General features: G+C 43.4%; 1 protein-coding gene across 1 annotated transcript in view; it reads right to left on the bottom strand.

The window, feature by feature from the left end:
- Positions 1 to 21,560, bottom strand: part of DNAH8 (dynein axonemal heavy chain 8) — a 598,059-nt gene that overhangs the window by 123,267 nt on the left and 453,232 nt on the right. Inside the window, exons 58-59 of the mRNA XM_048843472.2 lie at positions 17,016 to 17,125; positions 6,098 to 6,261 (exon numbers count right to left, since the gene is read on the bottom strand). Of these exons, the coding sequence (XP_048699429.2) occupies positions 6,098 to 6,261; positions 17,016 to 17,125 (274 nt within the window). The remainder of the gene's footprint in view (positions 1 to 6,097; positions 6,262 to 17,015; positions 17,126 to 21,560) is intronic.

The following is a 21,560-nucleotide window of genomic DNA, read 5'->3' as shown; positions in this document are numbered from 1 at the left end:
TTACACTTTTTGAATAAGATCCTTTAGAGCAAGGAACCTGTCAGGAGGGAGATATGCTCTGCCTGTTATTGAATCCTGAAATGCTCCTGTAAAGAGTATTTTCTGCATAGGGGTCAAGATTGATTACTTGAGATTAATCTGCAGGCCTAGCCTTCGAAATAGTGAAGTTGTTGTTAGAACTGCCAACCACACTTCCTGATAAGACCAACCTCTGAGGAGCCAGTTGCCCAGGTAGAGAAAGACAGTTATTCCTACATGAGGATATAGGCAGTTACAACAGCCATTATTTTTGAGAACACCCCTGGGGCAGAAGGCAGACCAAAGGGTCAGACCAAGTATTGGTAATGATTGTGATTGAATGTGAAACAAATAAATCTTTTCTGAGAGAGATTAATTTCTACGTGGAAGTAGGCATCTTTGAGGTTGAGGGTCACAGACCAGGCCCCAGATTTGGGGAGGTAATTATAGCTGCTAGGGACACCGTTCTGAATTTCAGATATCTGACATGTTTGTTCAGTTGTCTGAGATATCATAGTGGCCTCTGCCACTCTTTTTCTTGGGTATCACTAAATATCTTGAGTGGTATCCTTGTCCTCCATCTTGAAGTGGAACTGGTTCTATGGCCCCTAGACTTAGGAGCATTGAGATATCCTGTGACAGCAAATGATTCTGAGAGGGGTCCCTAAAGAGGGATGGGGGTGGGAGGGCAGGATGGATGTAAATTGGTTAGTATAAACTGATGCAATGGCTTCCAAAACCCATTTGTCTGATATTATAGCCTCCCATGCCCAAACTGAAAAAGGGGAGTTGTGTCATGCAGCCAAGAAACCTTAATTATTGGGAGGTTTGGACTCTTGACCAAACCATCCTAACTGGAGTTTGGACAATATTGATGGCTGGGATGATGCAGCCAAGGTAGTTGCAGGCTGCTTTTTAGAAAATCTTGACCTCTTAGCTGGTAGTTCTGGTGGCCTATGGAAGGCAGAAAATTGTGCCAATTTTCTCTTATTTGCAGGTGTTGCCCCAGAGTCCTTCATGGTATGAAGCAAATCGTCCAGGAAATCTGTGAAGAGCTTGTGACCCTCAACAGGTAAATCTTCCACCGTGGATTGCACTTCCAATGGAAAACCACACAATTGAAGCCAGGAAACTTGTCTCATTGCTCTTGTGGTGAAAATATATCTGGCTGCAGCGTCTGCCACATCAAGTGAAGCCTGCAAAGATGTTTTTGCCAAGAGCTGACCTTCCTTTATTATGGCACTAAACTGTTCTTGGTGTTTCTGTGGCAAATGGTCAATAAAAATATTAAACTCATAGTTCAGGTAGTCATATTTTGACATCAGTGCCTGATGATTAGCTATCCTGAACTGTAATGGCACTTATGCTCTTATGGGGTGACTTTTTGGGTATGTTGCCTGCCTAATTCACATGACCAGAGAATTTGGTGCTGGGTGAGAAAACAAAAACTCAGAATGCCTGGCCAGGATGTAGTATTTTTTTAATCAGCTTGCTTGCATGTAGTGGGGACTGTTGCTGCAGTTTGCCTGATGGTCTTGGCTCGGTCAAGATGGGCTTCATTAACTGGCAGTGCCACTCAAGCTGAAGCAGAAGCGTGCAATATGTCAGGCAGCTTGTGATGGGAATCTTGGACTTCTTTGAAGGGAATTTGCAGGGTCTCAACAACCTGCTTCATCAAGTACTGGAACTGGCAAAAGTCATCAGCTATTGATGGCGCTGGTGGCATTACTGCCTCATCAGCTAATGAAGAAGGATATATTTGTAAGGGGGATAACCTCTGTATTCACTCCTGCCTCTTGCTCCTCAGAGGTCTCCTCTGCTGACTCACAGTGCAGGAGGGGATGGATGATACCGGGTAACGAGGCCTTCTTTATTCCTTATAGGAGTTAATTGGGGCCCTGAGAAATTACTGGCAGTACATTGCCCATGGATTCCAGTACAGCCAATGAGGAGACCATAAGGCATGGGGGGAGGTATCAAGAGTTGGTCATCTCAAGTGTTAATAGGCAGGGATCTGATATTCTGCCTTTCTTGCATCTGCATCAGGGAATAATGTCTCCCAGAGTAAACTGGAGAGCCTTGAACAGAAAGTTTTGAGTCTGAGCTGGACTACTCCTCCACATATTGTACAGGAGGTGAAAATCCCTCTTCCTGGATACTAGAAGCTGGAAAAGAGACAGGTCTCACAAAACAGGAGTGATTGGTGACCAAGCAGGCCTTAGGATCAAGAGGTGTCTGGAAGTTTCAAGGAGGAGATATTCAGGCTCATTAGGTACCCTAAGGTCGTTCAGATATGGGAACTCCTGTGGTACTAGCACAACTGAACTTGCTATGTACACCAATGATGTTCCCAATGCTGTTGTCTGGGGCATTGGTGTCGGTACCAAGGGGACTGCGGATTCCATTGAAGCTGCTCTCTTGGTAACAGTCGTCTTCAGTACTGAGCCCTTTACCGTTGAGGTATGGGACTTAGTTGAAGTCCTAAAGTGTTTCATAGTACCCAAAGTGCATAGAGCCTCACTAGCACCTCTCTCAGGGCCTGAGGTCTCCAGTGACTGAGTTTTCTTTGAGGAGGAACTCTCTGTTCTGCACCTCTTATCCCCCTTCTTAGACTTGGAGCGGGAAGCTCTCAGTACTGCTGGTGCAGTTATCGGCCTGACTCATGGAAAGTATCAGAGACCAGAACGTTGCTGCTCTCTTTACCTTGAAAAGTCTTGGTGACCATGACCTTGACTTCAACGGGGCACTGACAGAAGAGGAGGGTCCCTGTAGAGGGGGGTTCTCTGCACCTGAAGCTGGTCTTAGGGCTTGCTACGTTATTAAGAGCCTGTATGTTATTTCCCTGTTCTTATGGGATCTTCCCTTTAAAGAAGTGCATATCTTGAACTTGCTGAGTAGATGAGCGTCTCCAAAAAAACATATGCACTGGGAATGCTCATCACAGCTTCTGCACAAGAGAGCCACCTTTTAAATCCCAGGGAGCTTGGCATCCCAGACAGAAGAAAATTTGTTTGAACCCCTCAAAGGGGAAAAACAAAAAATGTATATAATTTTTTTGGGGAAATAAGAAAAAGCTAAATTAACCATTCCAATAACTATAAGGTACTAAACCTACTACTAATAAAGAACTACTACTAATATAAAGAGTAAACAGGCACACACTAAACTCTGTCTCTGGCCGAAGGCAGATGAGATGGAACTGAGGGCCATTCACCCTCACAGCCCTATATAGCCTAGCTACAGGCTACAAGGACATGTAGGGAGCATGCACAGGTCAAATAGGCATTGGTACCAAAAATCTCTGATCAAAGGCTCAGGGCTCATGTGCACCTGAAATGGAGAACCCACAGGTACACTACCTGAAGAAGAATCTTGTTTTTTGTACATCAGAAACTCTTACACTGACTCAGGCTAAGTGTGTGTGAGAGAGAAAGAAATAGGTTTTTTATACTTTTGGCTTTGCCAGAGTGGAAGTAGATATGTAGCAGTGTGTGAAATCTATTGTGCTGAACAGTAATGTTTATATACCCAACATTTTAGCATAGATAAATTCATCTTATGAAGATATGATCTGAAAATATGGCTGATAAATGTACAAAAGAAGATACAGGGCATGTACCATTTCAAGACCTCTGAGTTTAGGACTAATTAGAAAGAAAGACAAGACAGAGTTTATTCTTTATTACACACTGTTTCCTGTTGTGTCTGTAGCAAAACATTACTACTTTCACTTTGTAATATATACATGAAGAAATACAACATATATACAACTGTTTATAAAAAGTTAACATTTATTCATAGTTACTAACCTATGGTATTTGAAATATGAAAGAATTTCCCTCGGGAATTAGAATAGGAAACAACTACATTATCTGAAAAGGAGTACTTACAGCACCACAGGTACTCATTTTCTTTTTGCGGATACAGACTAACATGGCTGCTACTCTGAAACCTGCATTATCTGAGATCTCAGTAGTAATTGTGGGTAAATGTTGATTTTTAATTGTGATCACTATACTCTAGCTCAGGGGTGGGCAAACATTTTGGCCTGAGGGCCACATCAGGGTTGCAAAACTGTATGGAGGGCCAGGTAGGGAAGGCTGTGCCTCCCCAAACAGCCTCACCCCCACCCCCCTGCTTCTTGTCCCCTGACTGCCCCCTCCCAGGACCTCTCGCCCCTAACCACCTGCCCAGGACCCCACCCCCTATCCAACCCCCATTGCTCCCTGTCCCCTGACTGCCCCAACCCCTATCCACGCCCCCACCCCCTGACAGGCCCCCCAGGACTCCCACACGTCCCCTGACTGCCTCCCCGAACCTCCACCCCATCCAACTGCTCCCTATCCTCTGACTGCCCCCTGGGACCCCCTGCCCCTAACTGCCCCCGGGACCTCCAGCCCCTTATCCAACCCCCCCCACTCCCCGTCCCCTTACCATGCCGTTCAGAGAAGCAGGAGCTCTTAGCCCCACCGCTGCGTTCCCCAGCAGGAGCAGTGGGCCAGAGCACTGGCAGCGTGGCGACCTGAGGCTGCGGGGGAGGAGGGACAGCAGGGGAGGGGCTGGGGGCTAGCCTCCCCGTCCAGGAGCTCAAGGGCCAGGCAGGACGGTCCCGCAGGCCGGATGTGGCACGTGGGCTGTAGTTTGCCCACCTCTGCTCTAGCTACAATTTTACTATGATTCCTGAGTGTAGGCACATAGGAGTGCATGGCTGTCCCTCACTGTCAATCTCTGAGGGAGGCCACACTTCTTTGCTGTCACACACCTGGAATGGCAGTCTGTACAAGGGGGAAATTAGCTGTCTCTAGGGCTCCAACCCACAGGCAGGGTAGAGCAGTGAACAGTCCAAGGCCCAGGCCCTTAGGCAGGGGTGAGCACCAAACACAGTCTAGGACTCAGGCAGTAAACTGACACGGGCCTCCAAGGGTGGGGTGGCAGAGGGTAGGGGGAGACAAGCCCACCCGACTCCACCATGTCCCAGCCCAGGGCTGAGTGGGGATCAACCTGCAACACACTGAGCTTGTATCAGGCCAGCACTCTACCAGAGGGTTGTCTAGTTTCCCTGGGCTACTTCCTACTCTCCCCAGGTATGGTACTTCAGTGTGGTGAGTGTCTGGTGTCTCCTCAGGGTACACCGCCAGTGGCAACCCCAACAGTTCCTCAGTGTTGGCTGGGTCTGGCAGCTTTGGTAGCTTGTGCGAGTCCTCAGGGTAACTGAAGTCTTCTGCATCAGCAGTGGGAAGAATGCATCCGTCTCCTCTGGCTGCTGCTTCCCAGCTGAGCTATAGGGCCTGCCTTTTACTCTTCCTGTTCCTGTCCCGCACCTCTGCTTCCGGCGTGATGAGTGTGGCCTTCCTGGTTCCACTCACCAGGGGGCATCTGGCCGTCCCTCACTGTCAATTGCTGAGGGTGGCCACACATCTTTGTTATACTGAGCTAATGCTCCTATTCTTGAAAATAGTGCCATGGGACCTTTAATAACTAGACCTCTGTTTTATGAATCATTTGAACATGCCCAGGGGGAAAGGGGCCATTGGTTTATTACAGGGCAGTCAAACTCATTCTGTGGAGAGGACTAAATTACATTTTAAATTATGATCTGTGGGCCAGTGTACAAATGTAGGTCATCATACTACCTTCTTTTCACACCAGCCCTCTCTTTGATGTCAAGGAGAGGTCTGCACTGAGATCCAAGTTAGAATATGCTCTTTGGTGTTATTCAATCCAATTACTGACCTAGCCCATTTAGACCTAAGTTGATATTTGTTGGGATAAAAGCACAAGGCAGGATGGTTGCAGAAAAATAAAACATCTTTAAACTTGGCCCTATATTGCTGATTTTCATCCCTGAAGAAAGAGCAAGAGTATATGACCATAAATATAATGGTCTCCCAATACTACTAAATATTGTAAAACATATAAAATTACAGAATTATTAAATCAACACCAAAGACATACTCTAACATGGATCTCTGTGCAGACCTCTCCTTGACATCAGATGGAGAGCTTCTGCGAAAAGAATTAATGGTCTCCCAATAGTACGAAATATTATAATACATACAAAATTATAGAATTATTGTACCTGTCAGTAATGACTCTATTGCACTCATTTTTAAAAAGTGCCATAAGGGTAGTGATATCCTCACATTCTTCTGCTTTGATAGTTAACATTCCTTGCCAAATTCTGGAAAGGTCTCGAAGATTGAAGATATAATGAAACTTGGATGGTGTGGGCAGCATCTTTACCTAAAGCCGAAAATATAGTTATTCAAACTCAAAGACATCTAAAAGGAAAGAAGAGTAATACACACTGAAAATAATAATGATACTTGCTTTCATATATCGCAATCTGGGCCTCCTCCTTCTCCCAGTGAAATCAGTGGCAAAAATCTCAGTGGGAGCAGGATTGAGCCCTGTATGTAAAATGTCAACACTTAGAACATGTAACCAAAAGTTCATATATTTTTTGGTTTTCATTAAATAAAACTGATAACTTACAAAAGACATCTCAATCCAACTTCTAAAATATATTGATTAATGTCTTGGTTGTGAATAGTCCTCGCAGATACAGAGCTATCAGGATGACTTGATGCCAAACACTCCAGTTCCAAAGGCAAACAGATTCCTGGCAGAGGGGACAACTGAGCTTCTCCTTGACTGTTCACATGGATCATCACTGTCATAGAGTCTGCCATACTGTCAGTCCTTGTATCATCAGAAGAAATGCTGGGCAGACCAAACAAATCATTCTGAGTTCTGACACCTTTATGCAAAGGCATTCTTCAAAGGTCCATAGTTCCTCATATTTGATGATGATCCAGGTAACCTGTCCACCCAAAGGTAGATATTCCCTTCATCAAGAGGCTAAGATTGCTGATGATGAAGGCACTTCAATTCTAGAATCAGGCACCATCTCCCTTTTTTCTTTGTGAAAACAGCGTGAGTAAAAACCCCACCCATTGAACTGCAAATGAACATGTTCCACTGCTCTGAGAGGTAGAAGTCTGTCCACCGTTTGGAGTAGGTCTCTTGTGAGAGAGGTCTCTCAAGAAGGACAGAGAAGTGGAGTGAAGGTAGGGAATCTGAAATGATAAAGAATACCCCAATCTGAAAATCTCTACGACCCAATCGTCTGAGGTGATGGGGTCCCAGACTCCCTGAAAATAACAAAGGCAGTCTCCAAAAGGGGGCAAAAAAGAATATAGATCTTCCAGATGTTCTACAGAATGGCTCTTGACCACAGTATCAAAATTGCTGTTTCAAAGTGGATGCAGGGTTTGTAGCAGAAGACACAGAAGCAGAAGGTCTCTATCTCTGAAATCTTTGTCTCTTCCTTGGTGGCTCTGAGACTCTCTGCTGAGTGTACTAATATGCAGAAGGACTCTCTGTGGAATAACTCTGAGGCCTGGCTTGCTTTCTCTTAGGCACTGGCATGTAGACTCCCAGTGATTGAGACTAGCTCATGAATGTTTCAGGATCCATGATCCTAAGTCTGTGCGTAAAATAACAGGCCCTAGACTCCCCCACAGACCAACAGAGGTAATATGAGTGAGACCTTGGTGAGTGGACAGGGGACACCTCACTGCTGTGTTCAGAGACTGAAGAAAAGGAATATTCCTCCTCCAGGGATGGAGGAGGACTAAAGAGTGATCTCGTCAGTGGTGAAGAAGTGCTGGGTACCATGGCAGTTGCTGGTCCATAGGAGGAACCTTTACTACAGGGCACAATATAGTTGGCTCTGTTAGGTCAGTTGGTACCACAAATGACTTCAGTGCCGAGAAGGTCAGAATTGAGAGGAGTGGAAAAGAGATAATCAGCACAGTGTCATGGGTGCCGAAGGTCATCAATACAGAGTGAATTGACATCAGTACCACAGAACTGGTACCAGGCACAGCCTGGAACTTCTCCTGAAATAGTACTGTCAGTCAGCTACCAGTCTTCATCAGGGTGTCAGTGGGACACATTCCAGGCCATGAACCAGCCTTAGAGGGAGTGAGGTGAAGTGAGCTATTTTTCCCCCCACTAAGACCCAGAAAAGGCATGTTATGTTCTACAGAGGAACAGTGCTCCTTCCTACGACGATCAGAAGATTTTGGCAAGGAGGACTTGGCAGTCTTGCTAGTCTCTGAAGCCAAGGTTTTCTTAGAAGAAAAGGCCTGGGAACTAGGGGTTGAGTCAGAACTAGCAGGAGCATTCCTACACAAAGGGTGTTCAGGCCCAGGGAGTTATTTTCTCTGAGGTAGGCCTAAAAAAAAAAGTCCAAAAGAAAAAGTCTAAGGCGAGCCTTTCTCGTTTTCTGCATTCTTTTTGAGAAAAAACAGCAGATAGAGCATATGTCCTTCCCCACAGCAAAAAAGGCATCTTGAGTGACAGTTGTTTCGTGGCATAAATGCCTCACAAGATGGGCGATTCTTGAACCCAGGGGGCCTTGGTTGAGTCACAAGGGCTAAATCCCCAATACCAGGAAAAATTTCCCTAAAACTATGAAGAAACATATAGGGTTTTTTCTTTCTTTTGTTAAAACCAATGTGTATACCTACACTATTTACACTAACTAACTGACAAACACTACCCTAATTATATTAAGACCTAATTTACAGAACTAAGTATTACAGAAAAATTTTCTGAGTTACGCAGTCTGCAAGAGAAACAGACATTGCTAAGGGTTCTATCTCACAGCCATGGGCAGTAAGAAGAAACAGAATAATGGTTGGGCACAGATTAATTGGTGGGGGTGTTTACTCGGGGTGCAAGCATGGCCCCAAGCATTTCTGGCCAAAAGGATCTGATCTTACATACATGAAGCACATGCAACAGAGGTGGAATACATATGGACAATCACTCGAAGAACAACCTGAGTTCTGTTCTTGGATGTCAGAGAGGAGTGTAGTCTAGTGGTTAGAACAGTAGCTATAGACTACATAGAGAAACACAGAGGTTTGACAGTTTCTTTCTGAGAGCCAGTGTAGTGTCGGCCATATAAGCAAGCTGGTATCTATGCCCAGCTCTACTATAAATTACTTTGTGCATCCTTTTAGTTAAATGTGTCAAATGGAGTAGTTGATATTTGACCTCCTCTTAAGGTATAGGTATGCTCAATAATCAAGGCTGTGAAGTGCACAGAAATATAAACAATAGTGAGCAGCACAGGTAAGATTTGAACTCGTGGTCTCCTGGCTCTCAACACACTGCATGTTTAATTCAGCTAAAGTATATTTTGAGGGGGATTGTTCACTTCACCTTTTCCCCCATACAAGGAACCTGATTCAGTTGAAATACACTACACTGAAGAGCACCCTCGTCCCAGGAATGCATCATTGTACTGGAGTCATTAAGGGTCGATATGGATTTGCTGAGCCCTTCTAAACACTTAGCTCCCTTCCATTCCCTCTCCATTCTGCTGTGTCTCTTTTCCTACCTCAAACATCCCCACACTCTCATATCCTCACACACCTTAGAGAAAGTAGGGGGAGATCTCTTTCTCAATTTCATGAACCCCTGAACTTGCTGTATTAAAACTGCAGGAAATCCCATACACAAAAACTTTGTTTAAAAGGTTTAAGGTTGGTTAAGTGTGACTTCCTGTGATGGAGCGCCTCCACTCCTATCCTCTTTGCTTCAGACTACTCAGAGACCTTTCATTTTGTAGATACCCCCACACAGTTTATTTATAGTGGTTCACGCCACCACCTTTACATACTAGGGCAGCTGTGGTATTTGATGTTATCCAGTTTCACTACCCCTTCTCCTGAAAGGGTGGAGGGAGGGGTTAAATGTATCTCCACCTAAAGAACGCCTTTTTCTTATGCATTGCTAACCTCTTCCTTCCTTCTTTCTTTCTTTCTTTTCTGTTGTCCACCCACCTTTTGCACTTCCTTCCTGTGCTCTTTTATCCAGTCTCCTTGTTAATGGAGTAGATAGCTCGTTAACTTCTCAACCCCAATCTGATCAGATAATCACAAATTAATCTCCCACATCAGCCCTATCTGGGGCTTAACTGATTAAACAGTGACCAAAGTGCTGATTCAGTTGCTGGTTCCCAGCACTCTATCACACACCTCTGCACCTTGCCTGTTGGAAAGGTGTTTCATTCCCTTTGCTCTCCTCACTTTACTGGAGGCACTATTTGGCTTCAATATTTCTTTGCTCCCAGGATAGTCACCTAGAGTCCCCTTGTAAGGGGTGTGCATTCTCCACCCACAGAAATCACATTTGGTGGATGGAAATTGCCCTCATAACTCCATTTCAGCCCACAGGTCCCTGCACTGGGGGCAACCTGGGGGGCCAGGTTTTTCGTTCTCGCCCCTTTTATTTTGTGGAGGGGTCTGCTTGTGCTGGCTACCTGTGGTCACTTGTTCTCCCAACAACTCCATACTGCTCTTGGGGTCCCTTCCTTTGTCATTCTAAAGCAGAAAATCTGAAACTGCTTGACCACTATTAACAAATTTGGGGTTATTTTCATTCCCTGAAACCATTTCCTTGTTTTTCTTTTTTCCTTCTCCCTTAATCTCTCAGGGTATTTCCCTTTCTTTATTCTCTCTCTAGCATGTGTTCTTCTGGATAATATTTTCCAACCCTTCTAAATTTAACAGCTCTTCTCCCTTTCCTGTGAATTTCACTCCTTCCCCCTGGGATGCCCCTTTTGCTCACCTAGTGGGAAGGGGTTCCAGTCAGTGCCTTACACAAGGGGGTGGTGCAACCCATCCACTCCCCCCAAGCCACTTCCATTTAAATTCCAGTGAACATCCAGGGGCATCTGTGCCATAGGTTAGAGTTTCTTATCCCAATGTATACATTCAGGTGACACTCTTGCTCTAGGAAATATCCAGTGGGGTTTCACCAGCTCTCATCTGATTAATGAGCAGGCTGAGATGGCAGTGTCTACCAGATCCCTTTGATACCTCCTCCCCAATATTACAGAAATGGTAAGTAATTTCCTTCTTTTTCCCTTCTTCGGAGTCCTGGCTCAAACCCAGAATTTTGTAAACCCACAGTCCAAGTATGGGCAGTCTCTTTTTATATGTCCCTGATGCCCATGTGGTAACACGCAAGAGCCTGAGACTCCATCAGTGTTCCCCTGGGCTCCTTCTTCTTGGCAGCCTTTCCGAATGTAATTTCTCCAGTCTTCCTCCCTAGATCCATCCTCTTAACCTGCCACCCCCTCACCCCCTGGTAGCAAAGTCCACCTCTACAAACTGTCGTATTAGTTTAATTGTTGCATGTAGGGTAATGGGTGGATGCCGATAGACTCATACTCAGATATTCTCTGGGAGAGAAGGACTGTTCAAGAATGACAACATTCATAATATCGCCCACACCTTGACTGTCTGGCCTCAGTGAACAAGTGTCTCAGTCTGTCAGTTTTTGGGCAAATGCCTGGGACCTTAACCCCCAGTCTATTTTGCAGCTGGACATTTTTGCCTGTACTTTTCTGTCGAAAGTCCCACCCAGTCTAGGATGGCTGCCTTAACAATTTCATAATCCCTTGCTTGCTTGCCACTGAGAGCCATATAGGTCACCTGAGCCTCCCCTGTTAATTAGAGCGCTAGCTGTAGGACCCAGGTTCCCTTGTCCCTACATCTGCATCTACAGCCACACTCTCGAAAGTAACTAAAAATGCATTGGGGTTATTCACAGGGCCAATCCTGCTGAGGTCCACCCTCCACCCCGATTACCGCTCCCCGTCACAGGGCTCAAACCATTTTGTAATAGTTGTTGCTGTACCTGGGCTCACTCCCTTATAAATTCCTGAAGACTTTTTTGTTGCTCAGCTTAGGTGAGAAAGAATATTCTCTCCACGTGATGGGACTGCTGGAAGGTCTGGAAAACCTTCTGCATTTCCTTCTGCTGTTCAACCAGCCACTGCAATGCCTCCTCCATCTCCCAGCCTGCTGAACCTTTACACCAGCTTCCCCATCAGACTCTCTGTTTGTCCAGATAAAGGCTGGATCCCAGGCAAGCTCCCACCTGTGATAGAATTCCTCCACTCCCATCCTCTTAGCTTCACACAAATGGCTCAGAAATCTTCCCTTTTGTAGGTACCACCAAGCAATTTATTTATAGTGGTTCACACCACCACCTTTATATACCAGGGCAGTCATGGTATTTACAATGCTATCCAGCTTCATTACCCCTTCTCCTAAAAAAGGGAGTAAAGGTGTCTCTGCCCAGAGAACTCCCTTTTGTCAGTCAGTCAGTCCCTCCCTCCCTGCCACCACCCACCTCCTTCTGCTTCCTCCCACCCAATTTCTTGGGCTTCCTTCCTGTGCTCTTTTATCCGGTCTCCTTGTTAAAGGGCTAAGTAGCCCATTAGCATCCCAGTCCCAATCCAATCTGGTAATCAGTAACTTCTCTCATTAATTAGGCCCTTGCTGGGGCCTAACTGGTTAACCAGTGACCAGGGTGCTGGTTCAGCTGCTGATTCCCAGCACTCTGTCATATTTCTCCACAAGGCAAAGCTTTTTAAAAAAAAAAAGAAAAGAAAAAGAAAAAAGAAATACCAAATTATGAGACACCTCTTACCTGTACCACAATGCCTACACAGCACAGTTCCACATTAAGAAAAAATAAGACAATAAAAAACAAACTCGACATTGTCATAAGGAACTTCCTTCTGCCTCCAGCTGATAAGGGACACACTGCACAGAACACATTAATCTCCCTCACAATATAATGCAAAACCTTAATCACAACTCATGCTGCCCCCACAAATACATGACCCACTACACACTTAACTTGTGCACATATGTGAATACTGAATATTTGCTAAAGTTGCTGAGGATGTAATTAAGGTTGTGTGCTATATTGTGAGAGAGATTAACATGCTATCTGAAGGGCTTCCTTATCATTTGGCTTGGAGGCAGAAGAAAGTTCCTTGTGATACTGCCTGTTACTCAGTGGAAACTGTGTCCCATAACTTGCTGTTGTCTTGCTTTTTAGTATTAGAGTTGGGTGGAATGTTGTCAGATCTAATCACCGAATCCCTCTTAAATTACTCTTTTGTTTACAGAATTTACATTTGTACTACCAAGATCAGAAATAGGCCCAAAGATGCATTGACTGCCAAGGTGGCATGTTCATGGTTCAGTTTCTCCTGAAAGGTTTGTTAATATAAAACACATTTACAAAAAGGCAACTGCATTCCTTATAAGGCTTCAGATGTCTGAAACCCAATCAGCTCCAACAGGAGAAAAATAGAAATCTGAACTCACATCTTGGCAGGTGAGAAAGAGGGAAAGATTTTCAAACATACACAAAATCTATTAAAGATTTAGGAATAATATTATTATTATTTATTATTATTATTAAAAGTATTTCTAATGAGTTCAGATGCATATTTCCAGTTCACACTGTCATGTATTTCAAAAACTCTGTGTACAAGCATATGAGAGTAGAATCTGGCCCACAAAGAAAATGGAAATGACTTGGCGATGAAGGTATATCATAATCAGGGCACAGATTCGACCTCTCTCACATATTGACCCCTCTTTCATGGTGCCTTCTTATCTTTCAGAATTATAGAATTACAGAAATGTAGGGCTAGAAGGGATCTCAAGAGGTCATCTAGTCCATTCCCCAGCACTGACATTTACTTGCACCATCCCTCACAGACGTTTATCTAGCCTATTCTTAAAAACCTCCAATGATGGGAATTTCCACAATCTCCCTAGATAATCTGTTCCAGTGAAAAACGTTTTTTTTCTAACATTTAACCTAAATCATTCTTGCTGCTTACTATACCAATTCTTCTTGGCCTACCCTCAGTGGACATGGAGAACAATTGATCACCATCCTCTTTATAATAATCTTTTATATTTAAAGACAGCTATCCAGTCCCCCTTCAGCATTTTCTTCTCTAACTAAACATGACCAATTTTTTCAACTTTTCCACATAAATCATGTTTTCCAACTTTTTGTCATTTTTGTTGCTCTCCTATGGCCTCGCTCCAGTTTGTACACATCTTTCTTAAAGCGTGGTGCCCAAAACTGGACATAATGCTCCAGCTGAGGCCTCACCAGTGCCAACTAGATTGGCACAATTATATCCCGTGTCTTACAACAGTTGTTAATGGGTTCCCACCACAGTCAGGAAGAGGGTAAAAAGCTCCTCTGGGCACAGTCAATCCCAACCTGGCATACATGTGAAACCTGCCAAACCTAGAGATGGGATGATCCAAGTTTAGTAAAGGGTCGCATTCAGAGAGCAGGGGCTGCTTACTGGGAGAATGGCTGAAGAACGTCTGCAAGCTGGATCTTCTGGAGAAGCAGAAGGACATACTTTACTCTAAAAGAAAAGGAGTACTTGTGGCACCTTAGAGACTAACCAATTTATTTGAGCATGAGCTTTCGTGAGCTACAGCTCGCTTCATCGGATGCATACTGTGGAAACTGCAAAAGACAATCTTCTGCAGTTTCCACAGTATGCATCCGATGAAGTGAGCTGTAGCTCACGAAAGCTCATGCTCAAATAAATTGGTTAGTCTCTAAGGGTGCCACAAGTACTCCTTTTCTTTTTGCGAATACAGACTAACACAGCTGTTACTCTGAAACCATACTTTACTCTGTTTTTCCTTTTTGTTTAGAAACCAAGTTGCTCAGCCTGCTTCTTCAGATACAATGAGGTTCGGAGCCCAGACAGCAGAGAAGGAAGTCTGTGATGAGAGAGGCTCCTTTCCTCACACCACAGGAGTGCCCTAGAGGTCATCCCAGAATGACATTTACCTTTTTCACAGAAGTATCACATAGTTGAGTCATATTCAATTTGTGACTTTTTGTGGGGGATAGAGTGACAATGTGTGTCACTATAACACCCAAATCTTTTTCTGCGGTACCACTGCCTACCCAGTTATTGCCCATTTTGTATTTGAGATTTCCTCCATAAATGTAGTACTTTTCACTTGTCCCTATTGAATTTCATCTTATTTATTTCAGACGAATTCTCTAATTTGTCAAAATCATTTTAAATTCTAATCCTGCTCTACAAATAGTTTGTAATCCCTCCCAGATTGGTGTCATCTGCAAAATTTATAAATGTAATCTCCACTCCATTATACAAGTCATTAATCAAAATGTTGAACAGAACTATATCCAGGACAGACCCCTGTGTGACCCTGTTTGATATGTCCTCCCAGTTTAATTTAATCTATACCATATTAATGTATATGAGAATGTCAGATCAGAATGGGAATGTGTCAAAAGCCGTACTAAGGTCAAGGTATGTCATGTCTACTACTTTGCCCTTACCCACTAGTCTGGTTACACTGTCAAGAATGAAATTAGGTTGGTTTGGCATGATTTTTCTTGTTGGCCATTAATTATCACCTTATTATTCTCTAGATGGTTACAAGTGGATTGTTTAATAATTTTTTCAATACCCTTCCAGGTATTGAAGTTAAGATGACGGGTCTATAATTCCACTGGTCCTCTATTTTCACCCTTTTAAGACAGGTATTATGTTTGCCATCCTTCAGTCCTTTGGAACCTCACTTGTCTGAGTTCTAAAGATAATCGTGAAGTAGTTCAGAGATATTATAAGGTGAATTTCAACAGGCCCTGCCAACTTGAATATATCTATTTTATCTAAATATTCTTTAACCTATTCTTTCCCTATTCTGGCTTGTGTTCCTTCCCCCTTGTTAATATTAATTACGTTAAGCATCTGATCACAATTAGCTTTTATAGTGAAGACTGAAGCAAAAAAGGTATTCAAGATGTCAGCCTTCTTTGTGTCATCTATTATTTGCTCTCCATCCCCATTAAGTAATGGACCTACACTTTTCTTCATCTTTCTGTTACTTCTAATGTATTTATAGAATCTCTTCTTATTGCATTTTATGTCCCTTCTCAGTTGTAACTTATATTGTGCCTTAGCCTTTCTAATTCTGTCCCTGCATGCTTGTGCCACTCTTTTATGCTCATCCTTAGCAATTTGTCCTTGCTCCCACTTTTTGTAGGATTCCTTTTTAATTTTCAGGTTATTAAAGAGCTCCTGAGGGAGCCATATTGGTCTCTTACTAGAACTAAGCTTTAATTTTAAAAAAAGTAAGTTTCTAGATCTTTTGGTTGCTGAGAGTGTCTTGAAAATGTGAACAGGGTATAACTGATGCAATGATGTATACTTGCTTTTGCAGAATCTGAAATAACTTTTAGAGGTGTGAACTACCCCATTTATTTCAATGGGTGCTAACTCAGATGCTCAATATAAGAATGTTTACTTTCTCTTTGATAAGCAGTGAAAGTCAGTACTTTTGGCCTGACCTACACAAATTTTGTACCAGTATCATGATTTTAGTTAGGGATAACTTAATTTTTTTTAACCAAAATAGCTATACCAGTGTAAAATACCTTTATATTGATATAACTGTGTCCACACTAGCGGTGTTGTACAGCTTTAACTATGCCAATATAGTGAAAATGGTACAACTTTTGTGTGTGGAGAAGCCCCAAGAAAAAAGAGGAAGGATAAAATTATAAAGAGCTGCATAATCTATTGTGAGTAACAGCTCATTGGTGCCATGAGTGAGTGGACTTGGGGAGTAACACCACTTTCCCCCACCACTTTGCCCTAACCCAAAGAGCCTAGCACAGTCTAGTGGAGCATCTGAGACCCCTCTAAGAGGAGCCATGGTCATGAAGCCCAGTGGAGCATATGAGTTTCACCAAGGGAAAGCCCAGTACGAAGAGCCCAGCAGAGCAAGCAGATCCCATTTTGGGAAAGCCAAGCCCAAAGGGCCCAGCAAGCATTCTTGATCACATTTGGAACATTTGCGTAATCTACTGAGTGGCATCTCATGTGGGTTGATCTTATTTTTGAGCATAGTTTGGAAGAGCATCACCCACATTTTCTCACCTCATTAACCGCTGATCACAGTGGGTAACCACTGTGAGTAGTTTTATGAAACATATGTTTTTAAAATTTTGAAATAAGCACCTAACTTATGGTAATAGGCACCCTGTTAATAAATAGTGAATACAACTCCATTATTTCCTGTATTCTGTACCTTAGTCCATTGCCACAATATTCTGCCTGCTGGAACTAATTTCTTTATCATGTCACATATTTCAGGATTGAATTTTCTGCATGGATGAAAGTATCCACAGCCAATTATTCCTGAAAAATAAGATGCAATATACAAGTTCACAATGATTGTAAGATATAATTCATTCTTTCCTAAGAAAGAAAGGTTATTTACCTTACAGTCGCCATGGTTCATTGAGATACATTGTCTACATAGATTACACTTCTGGTCTGGTGCACAGGCCCCCCATTCATGTGAGATTGGATTTTTTTGGCCAGCAGTGTCTATTGGGGCTCTGGCTGTGCTCTAGATGGCCTTGCAAATACACCCTAGAAGGACATAAAGGGTGGAATGGACCTTACCATCTTTCAGTTCCTTTACCATTACAGAATTCAAGTGATATAGGACTCTGAAGTAGCAGAGAAGGAAGGTGTGTCAGAGAATCAATGGGAACAATACATCTAAAAGAACTGCAGTTACTGTTAGGTAAGTAATCATTTTTTCTTCTTTGAGTGATTGTCAACATGGATTCCACTTCTAGTGACTAGCAAGCAAGGACCTCATAATCAGAAGGTGAGTGCTAGGAGTCCTATTTGAATAATGGTTGCAAGACAGGTCTGCCTAAGAGGACGTCAAATCTTGAGGTCTCAGCTAAGGAATAGTGCTGGATAAAAGTGTGCACTGATTCTCATGTAGCTGCCCTGAACATTTCTGAAATTGATATGCTTCCCAAAGAAGCCGCAGAAGTTGCCTGAGCCCTGGTGGAGTGGGCTCTAGGCTAATTTTGCTAACTCATAGCACGATCTAATACAGTTAGATATCATTTAGATAGTCTTTGGGTGGATATTGTCTGACCTTTCATCCTATCAGCAAATTCTACAAACAGCATGGGAGAGTTCCTGAAGGTCCTGTTCTGTCAAGATCACATGAAAGAGCCCTAACCCCATCAAGGGTGTGCACTTTGGCGTCCCCTTGTTTAAGTGAGGCCTGGAAAGAAAACTGGACAGTGAATCATCTGATTCAGATGAAAATCTAAAACAACCTTTGGTTAAAATTTAGGGTTAAGCTTCAGGGTCACTTTGTCTTCAAGGAGCACCATGTCAAGTGGACCATCCATGAGGACCTGAATCTCCCCTACCCTTTGAGCTGATGTTATAGCTACAAAAGGCCCTTTTCATGGATAGACAGTGTAGACAGCAAATTGTTCTGCTGAGACTGCATTAAGGTCCCCTGAAGGAGAGGGCCCCTGGACTGCGGAAAATGTACGAATAAGATCCTTGAGAAATCTAAGCAATTATAGGGTGATAAAATATGGTGGAGGACAGTGACTGGGTATTGTTGCTAAATATATACGTATGGAGCTGATGGATAGCCCTAAATGCTTTAGTGATAGCAGACAGCCCAGAATAGTAGGTATGGGGCTTCTAAGGGAGGTAAGTGGCATTATAGAGCCAAAGAGAGAATCTCTTCCATTTGGCTGAATAGGTCAGTCTAGCTGAGTCCTTTCTGCTGTGTATCAGTATCATGGATATCAGAAGAAGCAGCTTCTTTTGACAGTAATTGATCAGCCCATATCTATGTTGTCAGATGCAGTGATGCTGGGTTTGGGTGAAGGATCTGACCTTTGTTCTGGAAGATCAGATCATATCAAGTAAGACAGGTAATGTTATCAGAGGGTGAGTTGACAGGTTAATTAGCTGTCTGGACCAAGCTGGGGCTAGCACAATCACTAATGCTGAGTCCTGCTGAGTACCCTAAGTATTAACAGGGATGGTAGATAAGAAATTGGTGGATAAACAGAGACCATGAGACAAGCAAAGCATCCAACAGGAAGCCTGGACTCAGGCCTTCCTTTGAACAGCATGTTTGGCATTTCTTGTTCCAATCTGAAGCAAACAGGTCAACTGTCAGGTATCCCCACCTGCAAAGCTGCTCAGTAGGATGGTGTCTTTGACAGTCCATTTGCAGTCATTTGCAAATTGCCTGCTGAGCTGGTCCATTACGACATTCTGCAAGCCTGGTAGTTGCAGAGCTACTTGTGTGATTCAGTGACGAATGCACTAGTTCCAGAGATGAACAACTTCTTGGCAAAGTGTGTATGTGTGGGTGGGTGTGGGGGGGAGGAAGGAATGAATGTGCTCTTCCCTGTCTGTTGACATAAAACATTGTTTTGTGTTGTCTGTCATTATCTGGACTTTTAGTCTATGTACCATGGGAAGAAATGTTGTGCACACTAGACAAATAGCTCTAAGTTACAGAAATTTTATTTGAAGGTGAGTATCTGCAGGAATCCAGAACTCTTGTGTCTGTGAGGAGTCTAGGTGAACTTCCCACCCAAGTATGGAGGCAGCTGTGACCAGTTTCTTGGTAGGGAGGGAGGAGAAAACAGTACTCCTTGCATACCTGGAAAGGGTCCTTCCACCAGTTTAATGATACAAGACTTTTTGAGGAACCTGAACCCTCATGTGCATGTGATGTCTATTGGGTAGATACACAGATTTCAACCCCCCTTGCATGGAATGTAGGAGATGTCTAGCATGCTGTATAATGTACGCTTAAGAGGCCACATGAACCAGGTGTCTAAGGCATACACTTACAGACATTTGTGGGTAAGCCTACAGCTGGCTGATGAGATCTAGTATGGTCTTGAGTCTTCCCTATGGCAGATAAACTCAGCTGATGTGGAATCCACCAGCACTACCTCAATCAACTCTCTTTTCTGGGTCAACAGCAATAATGACCTTTTTTTGTTTTTCCTGAGACCCAGTGTGGTGAAAAGATGTAGGATTTTGTGAATGGAACATTCACTTCCTTGAACACGGCAATCATGGAGGTCTGGGTATATCTGACTCCCGTAGGTCCTTATATAGGCCACCATGACTGCCATGCACTTGGCAAATTCTCTGGTATGTACAGCTGAAAGACCAAAGGGCAGAAGTCAATACTGGTGGTGGGAAGTTCCCACTTAGAATCTCAAGTATTTTCTGTGTGCTGAGTGAATGGATAGGTGAAAGTATGTTTCTTAGAAACTGAGAACCACAAACCAGTCTAAGAAATCTAAGGATACTGAGCCTAGGGTTACCCTCCTGAATTAAAAATGGTAGATGAACTTGCTGATAAACCTCAAATCAAGGATTGGATACCAGCTCCCCTTCTTCTTCAGAATAAGAAAGTAATGTGAGTAAAATACTTTCCCTCTGAACTGCAGAGGCAGGTCTTCCAGTGTGATGAGATTTAGAAGGGAGATGTTTCTTACTTTAATAATATCTCATGAGAGGGCCCTCAAAGAGGCTAGGAAAGGGGGGAAGGAGATAGGAAGAGACTGAAATTGAATAGAATCCCCACACTGATCACCCCTAAAACACAACTGTCTAAGGTAATTCAATTCCAGGCTTTCTAAAAATTCAAAAGCTGGTGTCAAAAAAATAGAGGGAAGGGTATAGATACTCAAAAGTCTCCGCATGGCTCTTGAAGTTGGCATCAAACTTGCTGCTTTGAGGTGGACATGGGATGTGCAGCTGCAGAGGAAGAGACAGAGGGCCTTCTATTTCTTCCCCAATGGCTTTGATGATTTTAGTGGTTTGTAATAATAGGTCTTTATCTAGAGTAACTTTGTGACCTGGCTGCTTTCTACGGGCTGGCATGTAAACTGCCAGGAACTGAGAGTGGCTCTCAAATCACGCAGAGAGTGCAGGTCTTCATTGGTTCTAGCGTTGGACTGGTAACAACTTTTTAATAGGAAGTCCTCACTTATCTCAAGCTCCTTTGGTATGCCTGAAAATTGTAACCATGAAATCTTGAACATGGCGATGGATGTAGCCATTGATTGTACTGCAGTGGCCAACATATCTAATGCTATGTAGTGATGTATGAGTCACCAATTGTCCCTCAGTTACAAAGATTTCAGTTTCTCCCTATTTTATTGAGGGAGTTTTTAAATAAATTCTGATAGTTTGTCCCTATTAAGACAATCAAACTTTTCTAGGAGCTCATGATAATTTGCAATATGAATTTGCAGATTTGATGAGTATTTTTTCTTGCTAAATACATTTTTTTTCAAATCATTATCTTTTGGAGTTGTTTTTGGGCATCCCTGCTGTCATGACCTTTCTTGCATTGACGCTACTACCAAAGATCAAGAAAAAAACAGTTACTCACCTCTCGTAACTGTTGTTCTTCGAGATGTGTTGTTCATGTCCATTCCAGTCAGGTGTGTGCATGCGCATGTGCCTGTTGGCTGGAATATTTTTCCCTTAGCAGCATCTATTGGGTCGGCCTGGGCACCCCCTAGAGTTGCGCCCTCATGGTGCCTAATATATAGCCTTGCCGACCTGCCAACTCTTCGGTTCCGACTTCATAGCTACTCCAACAGAGGGGTAGGAGGGTGGGTATTGGAATGGACATGAACAACACATCTCGAAGAACAACAGTTACAAGAGGTGAGTAACCGTTTTTTCTTCTTCGAGTGCTTGTTCATGTCGATTCCAATCAGGTGACTCCCAAGCAAATTCAGGAGGTGGGGTCAGA

Source organism: Caretta caretta, chromosome 3 (genome assembly GCF_965140235.1).
Source record: "Caretta caretta isolate rCarCar2 chromosome 3, rCarCar1.hap1, whole genome shotgun sequence".
Lineage (NCBI taxonomy): Eukaryota > Metazoa > Chordata > Testudines > Cheloniidae > Caretta > Caretta caretta.
The sequence above is the reverse complement of the archived record's forward strand: the minus strand, read 5'-3'. Positions and strand labels throughout refer to the sequence as shown.